Source organism: Trichechus manatus, unplaced genomic scaffold (genome assembly GCF_000243295.1).
Source record: "Trichechus manatus latirostris isolate Lorelei unplaced genomic scaffold, TriManLat1.0 scaffold00031, whole genome shotgun sequence".
Lineage (NCBI taxonomy): Eukaryota > Metazoa > Chordata > Mammalia > Sirenia > Trichechidae > Trichechus > Trichechus manatus.
Window position 1 is genome coordinate 12,913,221 of NW_004443967.1, and position 24,848 is coordinate 12,938,068.

At 40.7% G+C, this 24,848-nt stretch overlaps 2 protein-coding genes across 3 annotated transcripts in view; both read left to right on the top strand.

Annotated features, from left to right (window-relative positions):
- LOC101360054 (uncharacterized protein C10orf88-like) overlaps positions 1-15,243 on the top strand; it is a 16,586-nt gene extending 1,343 nt beyond the window's left edge. The window contains exons 2-6 of one of the 2 annotated variants that reach the window (XM_004374916.2): positions 1,465-1,668; positions 2,775-2,844; positions 4,952-5,158; positions 8,309-8,763; positions 14,130-15,243. In XM_004374916.2, coding sequence (XP_004374973.1) covers positions 1,465-1,668; positions 2,775-2,844; positions 4,952-5,158; positions 8,309-8,763; positions 14,130-14,364 — 1,171 coding nt within the window. In that variant the 3' untranslated portion in view covers positions 14,365-15,243. Of the gene's footprint in view, positions 1-1,464; positions 1,669-2,774; positions 2,845-4,932; positions 6,792-8,308; positions 8,764-14,129 lie in introns of those variants that run through there. The other variant, XM_023730037.1, reaches the window with a different exon arrangement.
- A 6,905-nt stretch (positions 15,244-22,148) lies between these two features.
- FAM24A (family with sequence similarity 24 member A) lies at positions 22,149-24,260 on the top strand. The gene is made up of 3 exons (XM_012555157.2): positions 22,149-22,217; positions 22,725-22,906; positions 24,083-24,260. Exons 1-3 carry the CDS (start codon positions 22,149-22,151, stop codon positions 24,258-24,260), a joined length of 429 nt encoding a protein of 142 aa, XP_012410611.2.
- Positions 24,261-24,848: the final 588 nt, after the last annotated feature.

Sequence of the window (24,848 nt, forward strand, 5' to 3'; positions counted from 1 at the left end):
GGGTGTCCAGGGGGCAGGGCCGAGGTGGCCCTGAGGGTGTCGAGGTCCGGGGTGTCCCAGAGGGCAGGGCCGAGGTGGCCCTGAGGGCGTGGAGGTCCCGGGTGTCCAGGGGCAGGGCCGAGGTGGCCCTGAGGGCGTGGAGGTCCCGGGTGTCCAGAGGGCAGGGCCGAGGTGGCCTGAGGGCGTGGAGGTCCCGGGTGTCCCAGAGGGCAGGGCCGAGGTGGCCTGAGGGCGTGGGGCGGGGTCCGGCGGGAAAGGACCGAGGCTCCGCCTGTGTGTTGTTGGGGGGACTGGAAAGGTGACCTGAACCCTCGTAGTTTCTTATGTTAATCATTGCAACTAATCAGGACTTCTATCAGAATCAGAAGTCGGCCACCGCACCCGACCCCTGAAACAAAAGCAGCCAGAGGCGCCTCCGAAGAAAGGCTTGGGGATGTGCTTCCAAAAGGTTCAACCAGAAAATAAAAACAAACAAACAAACCCGTTGCCGTCGAGTGATTGGGACTCATAGCGACCCTCTAGGACAGGGTGGAACTGCCCCATAGGGTTTTTCCCAGGCTGTAACATAATCTTTACGGCACATTTCCCCCCCCCCCCGAGTGGCTAGTGGGTTGGAATCACGAACCTTTTGGTAAGCAGCTGAGCACTTAACTACTGGGCCACCAGGGCTCCCTTTCCGAAAGGTCACGGCTATAAAAACCCTATGGAATACAGTTCTTCTCTAACACATGGGGTCGCTATGAGTGGGAATGGACTCAACGGCAACTGGTTTGGTTTTTGGTTATCGACCCAAACAAACTTATAAAAATTAAAAAAAAAAACAAAAGACTGTAGAGAACCTCTATCAACTCAATTTTGAAAAAGATACACTTTTTTTTTTTTTTTATTGTATTCTGCCCCCCACTTCTGCCTGCTTGCTTTGTCCACACTAGGTGTCCAGTTTACTTAACTGAACTGAGAAGCAATTACAGAGGATTGAGTAGAGGATCAAGGAATAAACGTAGATATCCGAAGCAACAATTTCCTTAGGAGTTCTGCATTGAGCATTTGTTGGGTGCTTGATAAGGTGCTTGAACCTCAAATCACATGTAAATGAATTAGATAAAAAGTTATCCGTATGGGTCGCTATGAGTCGGAATCCATGCGCAGTAAAGGGTTTGATTTTATGTTTGTTTTGGTTTGGCCCTGGTGGCACACTGGTTAAGCACGTGGCTGCTAACTGAAATGTCCCAGTACTGTGAACCCACCAATCCCGGTCCCCAACCCCTCCCCCCAAAGATGTGGCAGTGTGGAGAAAGATGTGGCAGTCTGCTTCCGTAAAGATTTATAGCCTTGGAAACGCTAGGAGGCAATACTACCCTGTTGTACAGGGCCCCCAACAATGGGGATATGGGCTAACAAGTGGGTCAAGAGTAGTGTTTAGAGAACTATACTGTGTAATATTTTTAACAATTTGTTTTCCAGCCAGGATCTGGTGATTCTGAAGAGGAGCCCGAACAGCCAAGATGAAAACGCCTGCTTCCTTTACCTGAACTTTGACCCTACTGGAAGTGAAGAAATCGCTTCTATTGGCATTTTAAGTTCAGCAAGAAATATGGAGGTGTACTTAAGAGAGGAGTACTGTGGGACCAGTAGGGGCAGGAATGTTTGTGCTCTCCTGGATAACAGGTTTGTGACTTAGACATGCAGAAGTAGATTTTGCAGTATTTCTTGATTCTCTGGCATTGGGGGCAGACTTTAGGGAAGGGAAGAAAAAAAATATACCAGCAGGCACAGCACTTTAGAAGATTAGAGATCTTGAAGACAGTCTTGACCAGCTTTCTCATTTTTATAAATATGCAAACTTATAACTAATAGAAGGGAGGTGACTGGGTAGCTGGTTAGTGAAAATGTCTAGACATAGTGCAGTCCTTACTGCTGCTTCTGGCTCGGATCTCCATGAACTCACAATAGTCTGTTTTCCAAAAGTTAATTTGTCAGTCAGTCTGGAACTTGAACAAATTTTTTATAGGAAGCCCATTGTAAGTGATACAGGATTCTAAGACTGTTCCACACCAGCCTGTCTAATCCTCAGTTCAGCCTGTTGTAATTTGATAGTTTCTCTGGCCTCTTATAGGAAGATTCTACCCTAAACTGTCCTTCAAAACCAAAAACCAAACCTGTTGCCATCGAGTCCGACCCATAGCAACCCTACAGGACAAAGTAGAACTGCCCGCTGGGAGGAGCGGCTGGTGGATTCAAACTGCTGACCTTTTGGTTAGCAGACGAGCTTTTAATCATTATGCCACCAGGGTTCTAAATGATACAGCTGCTAACCAAAAGGTGGGCAGTTCAAATCCACCAGCCGCTCCTTGGAAACACTACGGGGCAGGGGGCAGTTCTACTCTGTCCCGTAGGGTCACTATGGGTCAGAATCAACTTGACGGCAACGGGTTAACGGGTTTGGGTTTGTTTTTTTTTTTTTTTGGTTGCATAACTCAAAATATGAACTGTTTTATATACTGTGACATTGGAAATAGCTACATTTTTTGAGCTGTATAATCTGAGCTACATGATTTTACAGGATTATCTCATCTCGTTCTATCTCAGATAGTAAGTGGCAGACACAGTGTCTGTGGCCAGGGCACTTGAATAGGGAGCCCAACTCTTGCTATGTCACCAGGCAGACTATCTCAGGATTTAACTATTGACCTAGAAACATTTCTTTTTAAACATAGCTATTAAAAATAATGTATAAAAGTAAAAAATCATTTTAATTCTGTTTTATTTTTTAGTGAACATGAGATTATTTTGTACAAAAAATATTTAAAATTGGAGTCCTCCACACATGCTTGTAAAGTAAAGGTGAGTCATCACTAAATTTTAACTAATTTGACAACTACAAACGTTTTTGCATAATATATACTTATTTTCTGTTGGTTCAGTAATGCAATTAGTCCAACTTGGTCCCTAGTTTTAGTTCAGAAATAGTTAGTGAACACAGAAAAGAAGTTAACTTTTTATAAAAGTTAATTATGGTTGAAGTCTTCTCTTAAAATTTGACCATTTGAAAGGTATGGAAATATAATGTCATATACTATTGTTGATACAGAGGGGCTGTGTTTTGAAGCCCTGGGACGCTGTGCAAGAAAAAACATTATGTTTTATATGAAATCGTGGTGCCAAGAAATCACAAGCAGCTTTGGACCCATTATATCAAGAAAGATAGAACAGAATTAGAGGCATTACAGCTAAAGTTAAAGGGATTTGGACTGGGGTCTTGCACATGAAAAATATTGCTGAGGTGAACTTTAGTGATGTCACCAGTCTAGAAAAAGAGTACTAAGCTGGAAATCGTATGTTTGGAATATTAATCAGCTCTGTTGCTGACTAGCTGAGTGGATTGGGCAAATCTCTTCACCTGTTTGGATCTACCTCATGGTAAAATTAGGTAGGGGGCTGAACAAAATAAATACTTGGTGCTTTTTATCTCTAAAAACCTGTGCGTACTACTACTATTTCATAAAGGATTATGAGACTTCTTTTTAAAATAAGAAGAAAAAAAAAAAAGTGATTTTCAAAGCATACAGGCTGTAAACTTACAGAACTGATTATTCCAAGATGTTGTTTTAGGCAGTATATCCTAATAACTTTTAAAGTGGCTTAAGTAAATTGATTCATTCATTCTGTATATATTTGAGTGCCCACTGTATGCCAGAAACTATACTAGGCATTTGGGAATCATCAGTAATAAAATAAATTGGAATATCTGCCCTCATGTTGTTTATATTCTAGTCAGGGGAGACAGATAGTAAGCAGACCAGTAAAGATAACATTTATTTTATGGTGAATTAAAATGCATGGAAGTGGTAATCTTCGAGGACATTCACCTCCTTGGTGCCACTCAGAGTTCTTTGGTCATGGGTCTGGTTTGACCTGAGTCTTTGTCTGACATATAGGTCTGTGTGTGACTCTGAAGGTGAATGTTTTTGTAACTGTTCTGTGGGAGTGCAAAGGGTTGTTTCATTTAGGGGTGTACCAGGCATAGTAAAGATTGTTTTAAGGCAATAGTATATGAAAGCTAAAACAATCATAATAGTTACTGATGCATGTTTTTGAGCACTTACTCAGTGGTAGGTACTGGAATTGTTAACACTTAATCCTCACCACTAGCACGTGGAATCATTGTTATCCTCCCACATTTTACTCCTGACTCAGGTGTTGGCATTTGCCCAGGGTCACACAGGCTGTAAGTAGCAGAGCCATATTTTGAACCCAGGTCTGTCTGATTCTAAAGCCTGTTCCCTTTCCACTTTGCTACTCTGCTGTCCATACCACACATGAAATGTCTTTTGGTTCAGAAGCGTGGATGAAATGAGGCAGCATAAAGTCCCAGAAAGACTGCTAGGCTAGAAGCCAGAAGAGCTAGGCTCCAGGCCTGGTTGTACCAATTGGGTAATCCTTTGACAGGTGAGAAAACCACCCCAACATCATCTTTTTTATGTGCACACCAGCAAATTAGATTATCTTCATATTTCCTTATAATTCTAAATTCTGAAAGACTGACTTAAATTTAGTATTTTAGTAAATGCTTTGGATGGGCTTCTGGGCAGCCTTATTTTGTATTAAATGATATTATAGCAAGTTGCAATGTGTTAAGGTCTCATACTGGTATAGTTTATTTTTAATTCTTTAAATTAAGTAAAACTTCATTTTAACCCCTTTTGTATTTTTTGTGTAATTTTTTAGTTTGAAAAGGATTTTGCTTTATAGTTTCTCTGAGCTTCATGATAAATCAGAAGTTCTGACGATTGCCATTGTAGGGGACTGTAAAATGAAAATATGTATATAAAGGTTATGTTTGCTTTCCTGAATACTTCCCTCTTGCTTAGTTAATATAACGAAGTAACCTTAAATGATGATTATTGTTTAATATCATTATTTATTTTCAAGAACTTTTGTTTTGTAATAGTTACTCTCCTTTGGCGAAAAGCATTGTGTGTTCATCAGTAAAGTTGTGGTACACGTGAGACCAGTTTCAGCAAGTTCTTCAACAAGCTGTCCTGCTCTAGGATCAAGGATAGACCTAGACAGGGTTCAAACCATAGTGGAGTCCATGGGATCAAAGTTATCACCTGGAGCTAAAGAGTTGATGAATATGGTTAGGTTTCAGCAGCAGGTAAGTAGAAATGGATTTCCTACTAGATATTATTACAAAATTACAGAACAAATTGATTTTAATAAAAATGTGCAGTGACTTAGAATTTTGTCTTTGAATTTTTATTATTGATTTACCTGTTATCATTAGTTTTGTAAAAATAACATTTTGCAGACAGACCTCCCCTTTTACAAAATGTTTTGAATACAGAGCTTCACAATTTTCCGTGAATTCATTTACTCGTTCATTCAGTAAGTATTTATTAAGCACATTCTCAGTAAACAAGGCACTGAGTTAAGCACTTTTGAGGGTGCAGAGATGATTAATTAGTCAATGGCCTGTCTTTAAAGACCTTTACAGTCTCCTTAGGTGAGTTAGCACATGTCAGTGAAGGATGGGTGATCAGGAGAGGCTTCCTGAACAGGTGGCATTTTGTCTAGGCCTTTGAAAAAGAAGGGCAGGATTTGGCAAGTAAACGTGGCAGTCCGTTCCAGACAGAGAGGTTAGTATGGATAAAGCCTTCAATGCTGGAAGGAATAGGCTATCACTAGGAAATAGAAATTCATTTTGCCTGAAACGAAGACGTGATAGGGGAAGTTTAAGGGTAGATTGGGAATAAATCACATAGAGCTTTGAATAATTTTTTTAAAGTTCTAGATGTTTGTGACCTATGTTTAAGAAATTTTAATATACTGTTATGTGTAAGGTGAGTCTGAAGAGAAAATAAATCAGAAGAAAGTGAGACTACAGGAAGAGACCAGCTACATGGTTATTTCCTTAACCCAGATAAGTGATAGTGAGGGTCTGAACTTGGAAATAGCAACATGATGCTGGATTGTGAGATGCTAAAACAGTGGGCTTGTCAACCAACTGAATATTGGCATTGTAAGAGAAATAGGAGTCAAGCATGAAATTGAGGTTTTGAGGAAGGTGAGGCCAGTAATAGAAACGGAAACCGAGGGAGGAGGACATGTGGGACACATGAAGAGGAGTTTAATTTGGGGCATATTGAGTTTTGGATGTGAAGGGAACATTCCCTGGAATGATCTTGTAAGCATTTGGAAACGCGGGACTGGGAGAGGTTGAGTGAGTCTTCAGGTTTGCTGGGAGGGAGAGCTGTATCCATAGTAGGTAACAGGGAAAGTGTGAGCGGAGAGACTGAAGCAAGGAAGCAAAATCCTTGGACAGTGGCTGCATTTGGTCAGGATACAACGAGAGGAAAAAGGAGACTTAAGAGTAGAAGACAGGAGTGTGGTAGAGTAGCAAGAGAAGAGATCTGATGTTGGGAGACCTGAATTCAAGTTCTAGTCCTGAAATGATGAATTCCATGTTTTAGGGCAAGCTGATTCATCTTTGTGAGGATGGATTTCCTCATGTATAAAATCTAAATGATAATACTGCTAAGATCACAGGATTAATGTGAGTTTAAAAGAAACAGTCCAAACATGGTGAATGTAATTAATGTCACAGAATTGTAAACTTAAAAATGGTTAAAATGGCAAATGTTTTGTTATGTATATCTCACTGCAATAAAATTAAATTTAAAAAAAACAATACAAATAAAGCACTCCGTGTAACTTTTATGAGGTTTACAAATATTAATTTAATACTATTAATTATTGAAGCAGTGAGAAGAGTTAGGAGAACCAGGGCAGTTGATGATCATGGACACCGTGGAAAGGAGAGTTTCAGAAAATGCAGAGATCTGTGCTTTTCTTTCTCCCCCATCACTGTCTCACCTCACTCCCTCAGGAGGGTCCTAACTGGTCTTCTTACTCCAGGACAATTCATTTCCACAGTGCAATGAGAATGATCTCAAAGGGTAATTCAGACCAACTCCTTCCCCTGTGTAAAGCCCCCTGACTGCTTCCCATCACACTTAGAATCAGTGCAGATTTTCCATCCTGTCCTCTGTGATCTGAGCCCAGCTCACTTCCTCAGCCTCATCTACCACATCTCCTTGGTCACCTTGCTTCAGACATTCTGATGTGTGTATTCTTCAAATATCCAAATTTGTTCCTATCCCAGGACCTTTGCACTCTTTTTGAACATCTTGGCATGGCTGGCTTTTTCTTATTTTTCAGATCTCAGCTTCAATGAGACCTCGCCCAACCACCCCATTTACAGTAGCCTTTCCCCCCAAACCTGTATCATAGTTTCATCAGAGACCTTTAGACACTTTCGTTGTCTCTGACCCGCTATTCAGCAGCAGTAAGTGTGAGATGATATATCCTGATAAGAATAGATAGTATGAGTTCTACTTTTAATTTAGGATACTGCCATATACATTAATAGTTAAGAGCTACAGCCGTTCCTTGGAAACCCTACGGGGCAGTTATACTCTGTCCTGTAGAGTCGCTATGAGTCAGAATCGACTCGATGGCAACAGGTTTGGTTTTTTTTTTTTTTTGGGGGGTTTTGGTATGCTAGAGATAGTTTTGCCTTCCTCTTGTTAAAAAATTGAAGAGCATAACAAGGACATGCCATAAGTAGGAGCCCGTGTAACTTTCTGTCAAAGGTAAGACAGAATCTTCAAAGGAAAGTTAAGTTGAGGACACAAAATATAACTGATATTCTACACATTCTTAAAACAACAAAGAGGTAGCTCATTTTAGCCATTAAATATATATAAACGTAGTCAGGATATTTATCTTTAAGGAGTATAACTATCTGGTGTAGCCGCCATTAAAAAGAAACTAGTTGCAAAAATCTGCCTAGGTAAAAAGAGTGGCTTACCATATGTTGAAACTTGGGGAATAATCTAATCTAATTGTAAGAAAATTATTGTGGCTCATCAGGAGTACTAAACTTCATCACCACAAATTGAGATCTTTTTAGTGGAAATATTAAAGTATGCCAGTGCCATTTTTGTAAGCATGCTACTAGTTTTTAACATTTTCCTTAGGAAAAACTACAGTAAAATGATTAAAAATTCTAGCTCTGGAGTTAGGTATCTCAGATTCAAGTCACAGTTCTGCCACTTACTAGCTGTGTTACCTTGACCAGGTCACTTTAGCCTTGATCTCCTCAACTTAATTTTGGGATAGTAGCCTACTTCATAAGGGCGTATGAGGATCAAATGAGAGAATTTACAGTGTCTGGCTTGTACTAATTACCCAAAAAGTAAGTTTCTATTATGAATAATAACATTTCCTTATTTATCTTGTTTAGAATTCTATTCCCTTTGGAGAGCAGCTTCAGTCCGTCTTGGGAAATACTGGATACAAGCATACGGTTGGGTTACAGTCGTCATCTACTTCAGGAGCCTTAAACAAGTCATCCTCCACGCCTTTTCCTTTTAGAACTGGATTGACATCTGGAAAAGTGACTGAAGACTTAAAAGCTTGCATTGATAAAAACACACAGCCCCCTGGTGGAGGAAATACTACAAACCTCAGCGCATGTGAAAGTGTGCCACAAAGCCATACTCTTCTTGAAGATGATCTTAAAAATTTGGTATCTTCTTTCTTACCAAAGAAAACAAGTGACAACTCAAATATACCTAACTCTGAGTTGCTTCCTTTTCTTCAGAATTTATGTAGTCAAGTGAACCATCTCCGTGTGGGAAATAACACAGAGTGGCAGGAAAAGGTTACCAAGCCTGGTGAAGGCATTGTTGGTGTTGCGTAAGTGTTTATTTTAAACATCTAAACGTGGTTTAGATTTGGTAGGTGGGAGAATCAGCTTAAGGGAAACAGCTTTGTCTTAATGAGTGCTGCCTGAAAATCTGCTTCCAGAAATACTTTTAGGAGCTTTTACGTTTTACCATTAGCATACTTTCAGAGAGTACGTATTCTTCAGAGTAAAATGGATTACTTTGAAATGAGCTAAGTGCATATAACTGGAGGTATTGAGCCCTTCTCAGGGATATTTTGGAAGGGATACAAATACTCGTTAAGTGTTAGAGCAGGTTATCTGCATGAGTGTAGAGGAGCATTGGGAATACAATCTGTGCGTTTTTTGCTTAGTTGTGCTAAATGGTCGTATTGGATTTTCTTTGTAAATGGTGTTCATCCTCGACCAATGTTAGAATCATCAAAAAATATATTAAGATTTTAATTATTGGTAGTATACAAGACCTTATCCCCTGATCTCATAATCCCAATTTTTTCCAGTGCAGGTTAGACTGAGAAATGGCTTAGTATTTACATAGATACTATATATAGATATAGTGTCTCAAAATAGTGTACTAGGCCGGAATTCAGGACTCTGGTCATAGTCCTAGCTTAACCATTTTACCATACTTTTTACACCTTTGATAGTATTTTTTCATCTATAAAATGGGATAGTTCGATTGGTTGAACTTTTTTTAAGGTCTCCAATAACATTAAAATTTTAAGAGTTTAATAAGTTGCTGAAAAACATAGCTCTTATCTGGTAAGGATATGGGAAGATAACGTTATTCTCAATTGTTGATAGTCTATATTAATGATAACTAGTTGGTATGCGTGAGTGCAGAAAACAACTAAACAGGAATTTAAAGGCTGCTTGGGACACTTCCAGTTACAGCCAAGATGGAGTGGTCCCATGCTTCCCAGGCCCTCCCTTTTACAAATAAAAGCCCTGGACATAAAACAACAAAGACTCTAGAAGGTGGAAAGAAAGCAAACTGCTTAAGAACCGTAGGAGTTGAAGAGTAACATGTTCGTGAGGATTTTTTGCCTCCCATATATTCCAGATGGGTACTAGAGAAGCCTGGAACCCAGACCACCAGCAGTCACAGAAATAAAAGCTCTAGAAAAAGCCTGTCCCTTCTAGCCAAAGGACTGGAAAAGGGAGGCCTACGAGATCAGAAAACCACTTTTACAATACCTGCCCTACTCCAGCCAAACATCAGTAGAAATACTACCATCCCTCTGCCCCATGCAAAAAGGCAGCAACTTCTCATTTCTTTTCTGGGGTGGTGTCAGCAAGCCGAGTGGGGAGCTGAGCTTCCATCCCTCACTCAGAGGAAGCAGACAACTTCTGCTGTCAGGGTGGTATCATTGGGGCCAAGCAGGAAGCTGAACTTCTATCGCCCACTCAGTGGAAGCTGGTGATACTTCAGTTACCCTGTCAGGATGATGTCAGCACGGCCAAGCAAGGGGCTGCACTTCCATCTCGAACCCAGTGAAATCAGGTCATGCTTTGCTTTCCTCGCCAGGGGGTATCAGGAGGAGAAGAGAAAGTATGTGGGACTGAAAAAGCAGTTGAATAAATAATGGCCGGAATTTTCCCAAAATTAGTGAAAGGCATATGCTAACACATTCAAGAAGCTGAGCAAACCCCAAACAGATAAACTCAAAGAAATCCATGCCAAGGCACATCATGATCAATCTTCTGAAAACTAAAGATAAAAAATTCCAGAAAGAGAGAAATGACATATTCTCATAGAAGAGTACCAATTTAATTTTTCATCTAAAACCATGGGGGCCAGTAGGAAATGGCATATTTTTCAAGCACTGAAAGACAGAAATGTCAGTTGCAAATTCTATATCTAGCAAAAATACACTTTAGGAATGAAGAGGAAATAAAACATTCTCAGATGAAGGAAAACAAAGATTATTTTTCACTAGCAGACCTGTGCTTAAAGGATGGCTAAGATGGGTTCTCCAAGGAAATGATAACAAGAATGCTTGGAGTGCAGAAGGAAGATCAGTGGAATGGGTTAAAACAGGGGTAAATATAATAGACTTCTTCTCGTGAGTTTCTTAAATCATATTTGAAGGTAGAAGCAAAAATCATAATACTATCTAATATGCTCAGTGTATGTAGAAAAAATATCTACAGATAGTATATTTCCAAAGTGGGGTGGGTAAAGTGGCCTACTTGGAAGTAAGGTTTTCACCCTTAAATCAAAGTGGCAAAATGTCAATACCAATACACTGTGATAAGTTACATATTTATATTTTAATACCTAGAGCCACCACTAAGAAATATATAATTAAATATTCAAGAACAATATAAATAATTCAAAATGGAGTTCTAAAAAATGTCCAAGTAATGCATAGGAAGGCAAGAAAAGAAAACAGGAAACAAATAAGAAAATGACAGTTAAGCCCTAATAGATCAATTATTTTAAATGGTCTAAACACACCAATTAGAGACAGACTGAGAGAGTGCATTAAAAAAAACAAATCATAGAACCAACTACATGCAGTCAACAAGACACTTCAAATATAACAACCTAGGTAGGTTGAAAGTAAAAGGATGCAAAAAGATATGCTAACAATCAAAAAAGAAAAAGCAGCCGTGGCTATTTTAATATCGGATAAAGTAGACATAAGAGCAAAAAAAAATTACTAGACACAAAGATATGTAATAAAAGGTCCAATCAACCATGGAGACAACAATCTTAATGTATATGTACCAAACAACAGAGTTTCAAAATATATGAAGGAAAAACTGATAGATTCGAAAGAGAAATGGATAAATCCACAATTATAGTTGAGGACTTCAACACACTCTCAGCTCTTGATAGACTACTAGACAGATCAGTATACAGCAAAGAACTGAACAACCCTATCAACCTACAGGATCTAACTGACGTTTATAGGACATTCCATCCATATTCTTTCCAAGCACTGTGGAACATTCACCAAGTAGACCATATTCTTGGTCATAAAGCAAGCCTCAACAAATTTAAAAGCACTGAAATAATGCACAGTATGTTTCCTGACCGTGAAAGAATCAAACTAGAAATCACCTGGAAATTAAAACACTTCTGAATAATCCATAGGTCACGGATTGCTCAAAGGTAATGAAAACATACATAGAACTGAATGAAAAAGAATTTTTTAATGTCAAAATTTGTGCTATACAACTAAAGTAGTGGTGAGGGAAATTTTTCACACTAACTGCACACATTAGAAAAATAGAAAAGGCTTCAAACCAGTAATCTTAAGTACCTACCTTAAGAAACTAGCAAAAGAACAAAATAAACTCAGAACAAGCAGAAGGAAGGGAATGATAAAGAGAAATCAATGAAATTGAAAACAGAAAAATAATAGAGAAAATCCATGGAAGAAAAGCTGGTTGAAAAAAAATTGATAAACCTCTAGCAAGACTGACAAAAAGAGAAGACAGAGATCACCAATATTAGTATAATAGGGGATATCACTACGAACTCCTACAGCCTTTGAAAAGAGAATATAATAATGGAATTCAATATTACAGACAATCATATATTTGACAACTTAGAAGAAATGGACCAGTTCTTAGAAAAATGCAAACTACCACAGCTCAACTAAGATGAAACAATCTGAATAGTTGTATAACCATTTAAGAAATTGTAATTACAAAGGTCCCAAGAAATATCCGAGCCCAGATGATTTCACTGGGAAGTCCTACTACACATTTAAAGAAGATGTGGCATCAGTTTTACACAATCTCTTATCAGGCCAGTATTACCCTGATACTAAAGCTAGACAAAGACAGTACAAAAAATGAAACTACAGGCCAATGCTTGGTAAAGTAGAAGGTCAGTGAAAAAGAGGAAAACCCTCAACAAGGTGGATTGACACAGTGGCTGCAAGAATGGGCTCATGCATAACAATGATTGTGAGCATGGCGTAGGACCGGACAGTGTTGCGTTCTGTGGTGCGTATGGTCGCTATGAGTCAGAACCAACTCAATGGCACCTAACAGCTACAACAGCAGGCCAATATCTCATGGATTAAATGCAAGACTATGCAACAAAATATTAGCAAATCACATCCTTCAGTGTATCAAAAGACGTATATCCCATGACCAAGTAGGATTTATTCCAGGTATGCAAGACTGGTTCTGTTTTCAAAAATTAATAGAATCTACCGTATCAGCAAGCTATAGAAGAAAATTCATATGATCATATAAATTGACACAGAAAAGGCATTTGGCAAAACCCACCACCCATCTATGATGAAAAACTCTCAGAAAACTAAACATATGCTTAGCATACAAGCCAGCAATCGTATTCCTGGCCATTTATCCCAGAGAAATGAAAATTCATATCCACAAAAAATTGTATGTGAATGTTCATAGAAAAACTTAGGAAAATCTAGAAAACACAAGAAATATACTGCCACACATTCTATTAGTGTCAGAGTGATATCAGACATTGTTGAGCCTCTGGAAAGTTCCACTGTACACCTGTGAGAGAATGAGGGTGAAAAGGTCAAATAGCTTCTTGGTGTTAGTATTATTACAAAATAGGAGCCTTGGTGGTGCAGTGGTTAAAGCGCTCGGCTGCTAACTGAAAGGTCTCGGGTTCAAACCCACCAGCTGCGCCTCAATAGTCTGATTTCATAAGGATTTACAGCCTTGGAAACCCTAGGAGGCAGTTGTGCTCTGTCCTGTAGGGTCACTATGAGTTGGGCTCGACAGCAACAGGTTGGGTTTTTTTTTTTTACAAAAATGGTTTTGACCTCATGGAAACCTGACACAGTCAGGGAGACCCCAGGGTTCTGCAGACCACACTCTAGGAATCACTGTTCTGGAGTGCAGTGTGAACTTTGTTTTAGAAACAAGTGTAGTTTCTTATTTTCTAATATTTACTTTGCTTGTTCCAGTTAAATTCTTAAGTGTTTTCATATTAGACAGGTTAGAAAAGAATTTTCCAGTATTTTAGTAAGATTGGATGGAAGAAGACAGCTGTTTAAATTGCAGGTTGCTTGAGGGAGTACTTGGAAGATACACCTGGAGACCTTAAAAAAAAAAAATGGGCATGTCGATTTGGAGAGCAAAATCAAAAAGGTCCTTTCTAAAGACTTGTTCTTTGAGAATAGAGAGTCTATGATCTTCATTTTTTTTATTCCCGGTTTAATTGTACACTTAAATGTTTATAGAACTAAAGGAATAAGAATGGGCATTTGGGGTTGTGGTTGCCTATTGTGTGTGTCTATTAGAACTTGAAAATAAATGACAGGAAAACAGTATACAGACAGGAATCAGAAATGTATGTTCATTGCTTGTACACTTTGTTTTTTATAATGTTAGGTATAATTGTTTTATTTTTATTATTTATTTACTTTAGAGTGGAAGAACAACCTGTTTGCTCTTACTTGGAAAAGATTCTTTCTAAAAATATGGAACTGATGGAAAAGAACCTTATGGACTACGTTGATCAGCGAATATGTAAACTCCAGGAGCACATAGATAATAAGATTGCTTTGCTAGTGGACTTGCTACAAAATTCCAACTCCCCGTCCTCTGGGATGCCTCTAAGACAATATGATTCTGGAGAAAGACTTTCAAATGGAGAAAGATAAGTGCTCACCATATACACTATACTACAGATATTTATTACATAGATGCACACCAAAGCCAAAACCCAGGAAAGTTTATGGAAGGCAAGTGGCAAGTATTTAATGCGCTTTGAAGGATCATCATCTTATGTAAACTGACCTCACTGTTTGTTTTTACTGCTCGTTATTGTAAATCCAGTATTGTACAGTAAACGTCAACATGATCGAGCCTACATTATTTTTGCTAGCAATATTTTTCACTCTTGCAAGAAATTTATATATACTTATGTGCTGTTTAAATGTTTAAAATGTTTAAGGATTTTGATTGCTGTTCATTAGTTTGTACTGTATATGTATGTGATTGGAGTACTTTTTTTTATTTATACAAAGACCTTCATCGTTTTATGGGTATGTAAAGGAATGCTTACATTTGATATTTTTGCATTTTCTAGTTGTTTGTTCTTAGGAAATTGAAGACTTAAGACTTAGACCTTTAATTCAGATCACCAACTTACGTTCTGTATGTTTATCTCAGATAAATAATTAGATGCTGTGTTTGGCATGGGTAAAGCTAGTTCACATGGGGATGTTGATTTAATTTGTTCCGTCACATTGTAGCAGAGCTGGCCTCTTCCTTGTTAGGGTTGTTATTTTGGATTTGGTATTTGATGTACAATAGCAGAAATAGCCTTGGTTATCTCAGTAAACTCCAAGTATAAGGAACCCTCTCCTTTATGTTGGGACAGGTGTGTTTAAAGTGTGACACGGTGAGGCTCTAGGCATATGAATCAAGGAGATTACAATTCTCTCAGGCTGACTTAAATTTCAGAAATTGTAACTACTGTCTATGTTTTCAAAGGTAATATATTTGCATCTAGAAAATAAATGCGTCTATTGTGAAAACTACTTGTCTTAAGTTGTAGACTTTTTTTTCCACCTAATAGTTGCTTAAAATGTTTATTCTATGAAAAGAGGTGTAAAACACTTAATATTTTGGAGAATTTAGTTTTTTAAAACAAGAGCTAACTTTTATGTTTATTCATTTCAGTCGTCTTGCAAAGGTGTTGTGCTCTATGAAACACACTCCAAGCTCAGTGACATGAGGACCTGTATTGTTATTGTATTGGGTCCTTCTAACGTATTCGTAGCATGTAGCCATGAGGTAGCACTTCCTACGGCATTCAGGAGAAATGTGTCTACCCTGTGGCTGAACCCTTCGTGAACAGTCCGCTAGCTTCTGGTAGCTGCGGTTGGTTCTTTGATTTGCAAAATAACTCACTGTAATTGTAAACAGCACACAATAACTGTAGTTTATAAAATGGTTAAAGTAGATTTAATAATATGTCACAATTTTATATATATATACATATATGCCGGAAATAATTCAGATGAACTCTAATTTCTGATCTTCCGTTTCTTGTTTCAGGGTAATAAAGATGTAAATTACATTATCTATATACACATATATATGCTTTGTGTGTATGTATAGTCTATATATATGAAATTCTTAATTCATATATACTGATTTTCTGACATTTATATAATTGCTTGATTAAAATAATTAGTACTCAGGCAGTATTTCCTGCATTTGCTGAAATAGAAGTGAACCACAGTATTTACAAAATCTCTATGAAGTCTTTTTTTATTTTTAATCAGTTTTCTCCACACACGCTCCTGGATGTTGGGTGATTAGGACTGGTAAATGTACCTTCAGAGGTACACTCATTTAAGGGGTACCATTCAGTAGTTTTGGGTATGTTCACAGATATGTGCAACCTTAACCAGTAAATTTTAAAACAGTTTCATAACCTCAAATAGAAACCCCCATACCCTTTAGCTATTGTCCATCCCCCATGCCTCCCCTCCAAACCCCTAGTAACCTCTAATCTACTTTCTGTCACACTACGAATTTACCAATTCTAAATATTTCATTAAGTGGAATCATTAAGTACAATATTTGTCATTTTCTGTCTGGCTTATTTTACTTAGCATAGTATTTTCAAGGCTCATCCATGCTGTAACATATATCTGTACTTCATACCTTTTTATAGCTGAATATTTCATTGTAGGGATATACCACATTTTGTTTATTCATTTATCTGTTGATAGACATTTGGGTTATTTCCACCTTTGACTTGTGAACAGTGCTTCTGTAAACATTTGTGTACAAGCTTCTGTGTAGATACAGTATATATGTTTACATTTCTCTTGGGTATACAGGATACCTAGGAGTAGAATTGCTGGGTCATATCTAACTCTATGTTTAATAGTTTGAGGAACTACCAGACTGTTTCCCAAAGCACCAGCCTGTCCCTTCTTTCCCCAGTGGTGCCTTGGGCTCTTGCCTCCAGCAGGAATGGTTCCTCCTCTCTGACTCCCATCTTTCCCTTTCCAGGTCACACCCGTTGTTCAAAGCCCAGCCAGATGCTCCCTTCAAAAATCCCCCCTAGGTCCCTTCCTTCCCTAGTGGGAAGTAGGAAGCTCCTGGACAAATGCAACATGGAAAAACAATACCGAAGGTTCTTTTTAAGTAGATGAGAACCAGCTCAGATTGTCTAAAGGGCAGGATGCATGTCAGGTAGTGGCTCCCCAGACAGCCTTGTTTGTCCGAATCACCTGGGGGCTTGTTAGAAATGAAGGTTCTACAGCCCCAACCCAGATCTAGTGAGACAGACCAGAGGGAGGAATGGTCCCTGAATAGGCATTTCAAAAGATCTCAGGGTTATTATCACACATTATCTCAGCTTTGAGCTCTGACACAGCCCACCTGAACCCAGGGCCATCTGATCAGCTCTTTCTGCCTTAGCTGGGAGAGTGTTAGAAATCAGACCTTTGAACTAATTCATGCTGATTCTACCCCCATGCTGAGAATTTGCCTTTCCGTGCCAGATGTACTGAATCAGCATCTACATTGTAACAAGATCCCCAGGCGATTCTTACATATACATCTACATTTTTAGCAAGATCCCCAGGTAATTCTTATCTATACATATTACCTGGGGATCTTGTTAAAATGTAGATTCTGATTTAGTATATCTGAGGTGGAAATGCAAATTCTCACCAGGGGGTCAAACCAGAAAGTACCTGTTTGAAGTCTGGTTAGAAATGCAAATTCATAGGCTCCACCCTAGTCTGTTAGGAGTCACTGTGTCATTTGCACCCTGCTGTAAGTAAAGTGAACCTTAGCAGCGCCCCAGTTGCACTTTTCTTTCCTCACATCACCACTTTCTCATCCTTAAATATAATCTATGCCTTGCATTGGACAGAGCACTCCAGGACTGTAGTTTTCTGCTCATTTTGCAAGGGTCTCTCCTAATGTCCTCAGAGGACATATTTCCAAAATGGCTTAGAAGAAAATACACAAGCATTTGACAAACCTGAGTTCTCCTTCCACCTTAGTCACTTACCTGCTGTGTAACTTTGGACAAGTGATTTCACCTTTCTTAATCCCAGTTTTCTGGTCTGTAAAATGATTTATCAGCAGAGGCTTGCGTGTTGCTATGATGCTGACCAGGTTTCCGTGGAGCTTCCACACTAAGGCAGACCAGGAAGAAAGGTCGAAAGGCCTGGGGATCTCCTTCCACACATCAGCCAGTGAAAGCCTTATGGATCACAACAGTCTGATCAGAAGCCTATCGTGGGGACGGCACAGGACCAGGTAGAGTTTTGTCCCATTGTGCGTGGGGTCGCCAGGAGTTGGGGCAGACTCTACAGCAGCTACCAGCAGCCACCGAGGGTTGTTGAGAGCATTGACAGGCAGTTCTCATGCAGCCCTGAGAGTTACTGCAGTGTGGTGCGTGTTCTCAAGCTTGGCTCCCACTGGAACCCCCCCCCGGGCACTTATACAAAACACTGAAGCCTGGCTCCCACTCAGGGGATTGTGATCTAATTGGTAAGGGATGCTGCCTGGGAGTGAGGATTTTTGAAAGCTCCTCTGCTGAGTCTAATGCACACGAAGTTTGAGATCCACTAGTTTTGTGGTAAGGAGCACTGGCGGTGCAGTGGTTAAAGCACTCGGCTGCTAACCAAAAGGTCAGCGGTGCAAACTCACCAGCCGCTCCGCAGGAGAAAGATGCGGCAGTCTGCTTCCATAAAGATTACAGCCTTGGAAACCCTGTGGGGCAGTTCTGCTCTGTCTGTAGGGTCGCTAGGAGCCGGAATCGACTTGGCGGCAGTGGGTTGGGTTGAGGGAGTTTTGTGGTGTGAAGCCTGCCTCTGGAATCAGACTCACTGCTCGATTCCTGGCCTTTTCTTACTAGCTGTGTGGCCTTGGGCAAGCTCTCAACCTCTCTGATATTTCCCCATTTGTTATTGCCTCCATTAATAAAATGGGGATGGCAACAACATTACTTCCCGCTTAGGGTCTCTGTGGAGAGTGAATATCTATAGGAGCCAGTGCCTGATGCACAGTCGTCCGTCAGCCTGTCAGCCATTATCATCATCGCTGTGGTTGTTACGGCCACCTGCAGGAGCAGCTGAATTTGGAACCCAGAGGCTCCCCAGTGTGGCTTGAGAATTCACCCAGCCTCATTAGAACAAAGTCTCTACTTACGAGAAGTGGGAAAAGATTCTGATGCTTTTTTCCTATCTTTGTACCGTTTAATGGTGATTCTCACTGAGGCGCTTGGCTGCTAACCAAAAGGTCCAAGGTTCCAACCAGGGCTTCAATCCGGTTCAAACCCCTGCTGAGAATTTGCATTTCCACCCCAGTTACACTGAATCAGAATCAACAGTTTAACAAGGTCCCCAGGTGATTCTTATGTATAATAAATTTTGAGAACCCACTGCTCTACTCAGAATTTGTCCCTAATCTGCAGCATTAGCATTGCCTGGGAACTTGTTAGAAATGCAAATTCTCAGCACGGGTTTGAACTGGAACTAACTGATTTGAAGCCCTGGAGGAAAGTTGGCACACCCCACTGAGTGGGGCTCGATGCACCACGGGTGATCTCTGCCTAAACACACAGCTAATCTGAATGGTATTTAGCTCTGCACGAGGTAAAAATCCCAAAACCAAACCCGTTGCTCTGAGGCCAATGCTGCCCCCTAGGGTTTCCAAAGAGCAGCTGGTGGATTTGAACTGCCAATCTTTTGGTTAGCAGCCAAACGCTTAACCACTGCACCACCAGGGCTACCCCCCCGTCTGCCCCCGACACAGTAAGCCACCAGTAATTGGTTTCTCCCACTTAGAGTGCTTGGGAAGAGAAGTGATAATGATTTCTGTATGTAAAATTCATAAAGGAGCAGAGAGTATTTGGGGAATGAAGAAAGATGGTTTTTAAAAAGAAGTTTTAACTAAATTTGCACCAAAAAAAAGAAACAAATACTTTGTAATGGAAACTGATTTATGATTAATAATCAACTCCACTCCTAAAGGAACACTTTTTCTCTTTTCTCTTTGGTTGATGGCTGATGCCCTTACAGTGAGAGTCTTTTAATTTTTACCGATAAACAACTTATACCTGCAACTTTTACTCATAAATAGCATATACAGCAATATATGTTTTAGAGAAAAACCAAGAAAGTAAAGACAAAGAAAAAAATTAAACCCCCAATCCCATTCACCCATCAATAATCATTATGTATAAGTTGATGCATGTACTTTGAGATCCTTTGCTTTGCTTTATTCCCTTATTTCATTCTCATTCCAGATTTTTTAAATGCTCATATGTACAGTCAATCCTCATTATTCGCAGATTCAGTATTTGCAAATTCTCTTAAAAAAACAAACAAACAAACAAAAAACACCAAACCCATTGCCATCGAGTCGATTCCAACTCATAGTGACCCTATAGGACAGAGTAGAGCTGCCCCATACGATTTCCAAGAAGCACCTGGTGGATTCAAACTGCCAACCTTTTGGTTAGCAGCTGTAGTTCTTAACCACTATGCCACCAAGGTTTCAGAAAATTCTCCTACTCGCTAAAATTTCTTTGTAATCCCAAAGTCAGCACCAGCAACACTTTTGTGTCATTCACAGACATGTGCAGAATGACAAAAACTTTGAGTCGTCTGATGCATACGTTCCCAGCCTTCTTGTTTCAGCTCTCAGGATATAAACAAGTGTCCATTTCATGGTCTATTTAGCGCCACGTTTTTGCATTTTTGTGCTTCTTGTTGGTGATTGCACTGTTTGAAGTGGCCCCCAAGTGCAGTGCTGAAGTGCTGTCTGGTGTTCCTAAGTGTAAGAAGGCTGAAATGTGCCTTCTTAGGGAGAAAATACACGTGTTACATAGGCTGGGATCAGGCGTGAGTTATAGTACTGTTGGCTGTGAGTTCAACGTTAATGAATCAACCGGATTCTGTTCTGCCCATGTGCTGTTCATTCAGACTTGGGGTCCCTAACCGGTTTGCCTTCCTCTTTCCAACTTTCAGAGTTCTCCTTGTGTTACTTCTAGGGGTTAGAGTTGTACTTAGCAGGGAGAAGTGAGTCTACACCTTCTTGTCTGTACTGGAAGCCTCCTTATTTAATTTTACCTGATTGGCTGTGAGTACCTTAAAATCATACAAACCTGGCTAGAACAGGTATCTTATTCAGCTTTATCCTTGTGGCCCTTTTATCTTAACTTTACTCATTGCCATCAAGTCCATTCCGACTCACAGAGACCATATAGGACAGAGTAGAACTGCCCCATAGGGTTTCCAAGGAGCGGCTGGTGGATTTGAATTGCTGACCTTTTGGTTAACAGCCTGAGCTCTTAACCCCTGTGCCACACAGGACTCCATCTTAACTATAAAATGTGAAAATCTTCCAATGTCTATAAACATAGATTAGAATCCTATTAAATGGCTACCTATTATTTCATTTTGTGAATTTCATCGTCAAGTCTAACCTGTGTTCTCTCACTGAACTTTTAGGTGTAAGGGTATTTTTAGGTATTAGCCTCCGCACATTACTGTCTCTTCCTTTTATTTTTTTAAATTGAAATCTAAAAGCTGCTTTGGATTAGCAGTCAGACCCTGAAAGTTACTATGGGGAAAATAAAACCTGAAACAAGACTTATTAGAATTAAGTGACTCAAACTAGTATTTACGTTTCCATGGGGGCTAAAATACATCTAAACATGGAATGGAATTCAGAACTCCGTGAAAGAGCCTGACGTTCAGAGAGCTGATGTCACACAGGCTGTGTCCTGTCTGGTATAAAGGTTGGAGCTGGACGGTGGCTGTCCATTCTCCTAGTTCTGCTGGAAGACTGTACTTAGAGCAAACTCTTGAACCTTGAATCTTAATGATAATTAGTCCTAGCAGGGATGATTAGAACTTTCTTTTTCACAATACAGGTCTAAGAAATTCCTTATAAAATATCCTGCTCCCTGAAGTTTATTTTAGTTCCTTTTTGCAGTTGGCCTTCCCCCAGCTCTGGATTGTTTAACTGTGGGTAAGTAGGCTGAGCAGTCAGTGTGTTCTCATCTAGCCCACTTTCCCTGTTTCAGAGTGTTAGATTAAACAAACTGCTTATTCCAGACAACTCAGATTCCCAGGAAGAATTCTGCATTTAGAAGGGAAAATGGCAGAGGAAGGCCTGTGGCCTGCTGGAAAGACAGAATGGGGGACAAGGGCCTTCTGGAGACCTGGTCTGGCAGGTGACTCCTGACAGCCTGAGGAAGGGATTTGGCTGGAAGCTCCGGAATCTCCTTAAACCCCTGAGGTAGTATGACCTAGCTATCAGTGGGAGAACTGAAAGCCTTTTTTCCCTCAAACATGCATCACTTACAAAATGGATTTGCATATTGTCAGCGTCTTGGGTATAACATTTTGAATAAAGTCACTCCCTTACTCATTCCCATGGGAGAGCTTTAAGCTGCATGTACAGCAAGGGGTCAGTGCTGACTCCTGACTCCGGCAGTGAATGCGCTTCCGGAGGCCAGGGATCTGTAAGTGAAACCGTCAGCTCAAGCGCAAGCCTGCTTTTTCCTTCCAGCTGTACATGACCCAGGTGAAAAAGAGACAGACGTTCTTCCCACTTCCTCTCCTCTAATTTTCCTTCTCCTTGGATTTTGTACTTCAGTCCTTTCTTATCCATGGATACACCCTTTGCCCACCCCTAGGCCAGCCCGGCCTGCCTGTGGAGACTGGCTCATGTTACACACTAAAGGATCATAGTCTGGGCTTCATTCTTCCTCCACGGAAAGAAGTATATCGAGGTTGCCAAGTGGGTGTGGGTGTGTTGGAGTCCCTGAGTGTTGCAAATGAATAATTCACTCGGCTGCTAACCAAAAGGCTAGAGGTTCGAGTCCACTCAGAGGCGCCTTGGAAGAAGGCCTGGTGAACTACTTTGAAAAAACCAGCCTTTGAAAACCCTATGGAGCAGTTTTACTCTGACACACATGGGGTCGCCGGGAGTTGGAAGGGACTCCATAGCAACGGTTTTTTGTTTTTAGTGGCTGTGTTGGGAGGGAAGCCGCATTCACTGCTTGCCTGCCCTTCTCTGCCTAGGTGTGTGTGAGATGTTTGACCACAAGACCATGATCATGATCATCGTCGGTAGCTGCTTGCTGCTTACGGCGTTGGTGCTGACAGGTGTTGTCATAGGTCTTTACTTCAAAGTGACCAGAGCAAGGAAGTGAGTCACGTGGGTAACAGTAACTAATACTCCTCAAATGGGACACTTGGGTGCTCTCTGCTCGAGCAGGCCACTCCTTGCCCTGTGACCACACTCTGGGTGAAGTCAAGAACGGCAGGTGGGTTTGAAAAAGCAAGGACGAGTTAGTTAGAATCTTGGCTTTTTTCTGTGCTAGCTTGGAATTGTGAACTTATGAAGAGAATGTTCTCATCCTGGTGGCTCTGTGAGTTAGCGCTGCTTTGGTTATTTAAATGACTTCAAATACACTGAGTTTCCCTTCAAGAGTTTGAGGAGTCCCTGGGTGGTGCACCCAGTTAAGCACTCGACTGCTAGCCAAAAGGTTGGTAGGTCAAACTCACCCAGAGGAGCCTGGCAACCTGCTTCTGAAAGGTCACAGCCTTGAAAACCCTACGGAGCCATTCTACTCTGCACACATGAGGTCACCTTGAGTTGGAATTGACTCAGCGGCAACTAAAAACAGCAAGCATTTAATTCAGCACCTGGACTGAGCCCCTCTGTCCTGGACCCTGTAGACTGAAGAATCTTGGGAGATGGAGTGAATGAGCTTCTGCCTTATTCCCTCAGATGATGGGCAATATTGAGTTGATCTCTTGCCTGAGTCGGGGAGTTCTCAGGAGCTCTCTCATTCAGGGCTGGTTGCCTTGGGGACAGTGAGGTGGGCCTCTAGGCCTATGGGAAAGCTAAACTGTGTGAAGATCCTTGGGGAACACCCGACAAGGGGTGTAGGTCAGACAAGAGATAATTAAAGTTTGGGGAGAGGAAGCTTCAGAGATGGGAGAGCGGTAGTTGGAAGCACTCATGCTCACAGTAAGGCTGTGAGTTAGACGGCAGACCCCAGAGTCCAGGCCACAGCGGATGGGGGCACCTTCCCTGGGCATGCTGAAACCTCGTGGGCCTGCAGGGACCAGCTGGGTGGCCCATGCTTGCAAGTCACTGCTGCTTATTTGCTGGTGCCTGGTTTTATGTTTATAACATTAGGAGACAAAGGGATTAGATAGACACTTGGGACAGGGGCTGAGAGCTTCAATCAAGGGCTGGTGTCACATGTTTGATTGGCTCCAGCCCTAAACTTCCCAGATACCCCTGAAAATTGTAACAAACGGATTTAGAAAAAAAAAATTCTAATCTGATGCTCTGTGTATGTCTTTTCTTAAGAGCTGCAAAGCCCTGTGTTGCTGGGCCCTTGAAGAATAATAATTCAGCCGTTGACACCCAGGCCGAGTCTGTCACCCCTGTGTCCTCTGCCACCGTCCAGCTGTGTGAGGAGTGCAGCCTGTATGCGGCGTACAACCCCCTCCCGCCCTGCTTCTGCGACACAAACGAGGGACTCTGACTTGGGCACGGTGGGCATGCAAACCTTCATGAGCAGTATTTCTTTCTTAGTAGAATGTTTCATTATTCAAGTTCTGTAGTGTTAACATTTAACATTATATACTAAAAAACATTATACTTAAGTACTTTTGTATAAATATGCAATAATGAAAACAATCCTCTCTGCCTTTGGTATTTTTTGTTAGTTTCAAATCTCCTTTATGTAACTGTCTGTATCACCCACATTGGGACTTGAGGACCTGGCTTCAATATTATGTTGCAATACAAGAAGGACACTTAGAACAACAAATAAAAAGAGGGTATGTAAACAATTTCACAAGAGGGGATAGCATTGTGCTACGTGCCAGCAATGAAAAAATTAAAAACTTCTGACAACTAAGTTTAGACAAGGCCCTAAACATGAACCCCACATACTGATCACACAAAGCAACCAATTCAGCAGGGGCACCATGGCGCCAGGCGGTGAGGGGGTCTGTCCACAGGGAGGCGCCCACAGCCTAGCTCCTCAAGACGACTTCACTCATCCAAGGTTACATCCCGCCACTTGGGGCTGAGCTGGGCAGGAAGTGAGAAAAGCTGACAAAAGAAA

Coding starts and splice junctions, on each gene's coding strand:
- FAM24A (XM_012555157.2), top strand. CDS start 22,149: ATGTACAGCAAGGGGTCAGTGCTGACTCCTGACTCCGGCAGTGAATGC. Junction 22,218..22,724: donor CTTCCGGAGGCCAGGGATCT/GTAAGTGAAACC, acceptor TTTTGTTTTTAG/TGGCTGTGTTGGGAGGGAAG. Junction 22,907..24,082: donor AAAGTGACCAGAGCAAGGAA/GTGAGTCACGTG, acceptor TCTTTTCTTAAG/AGCTGCAAAGCCCTGTGTTG.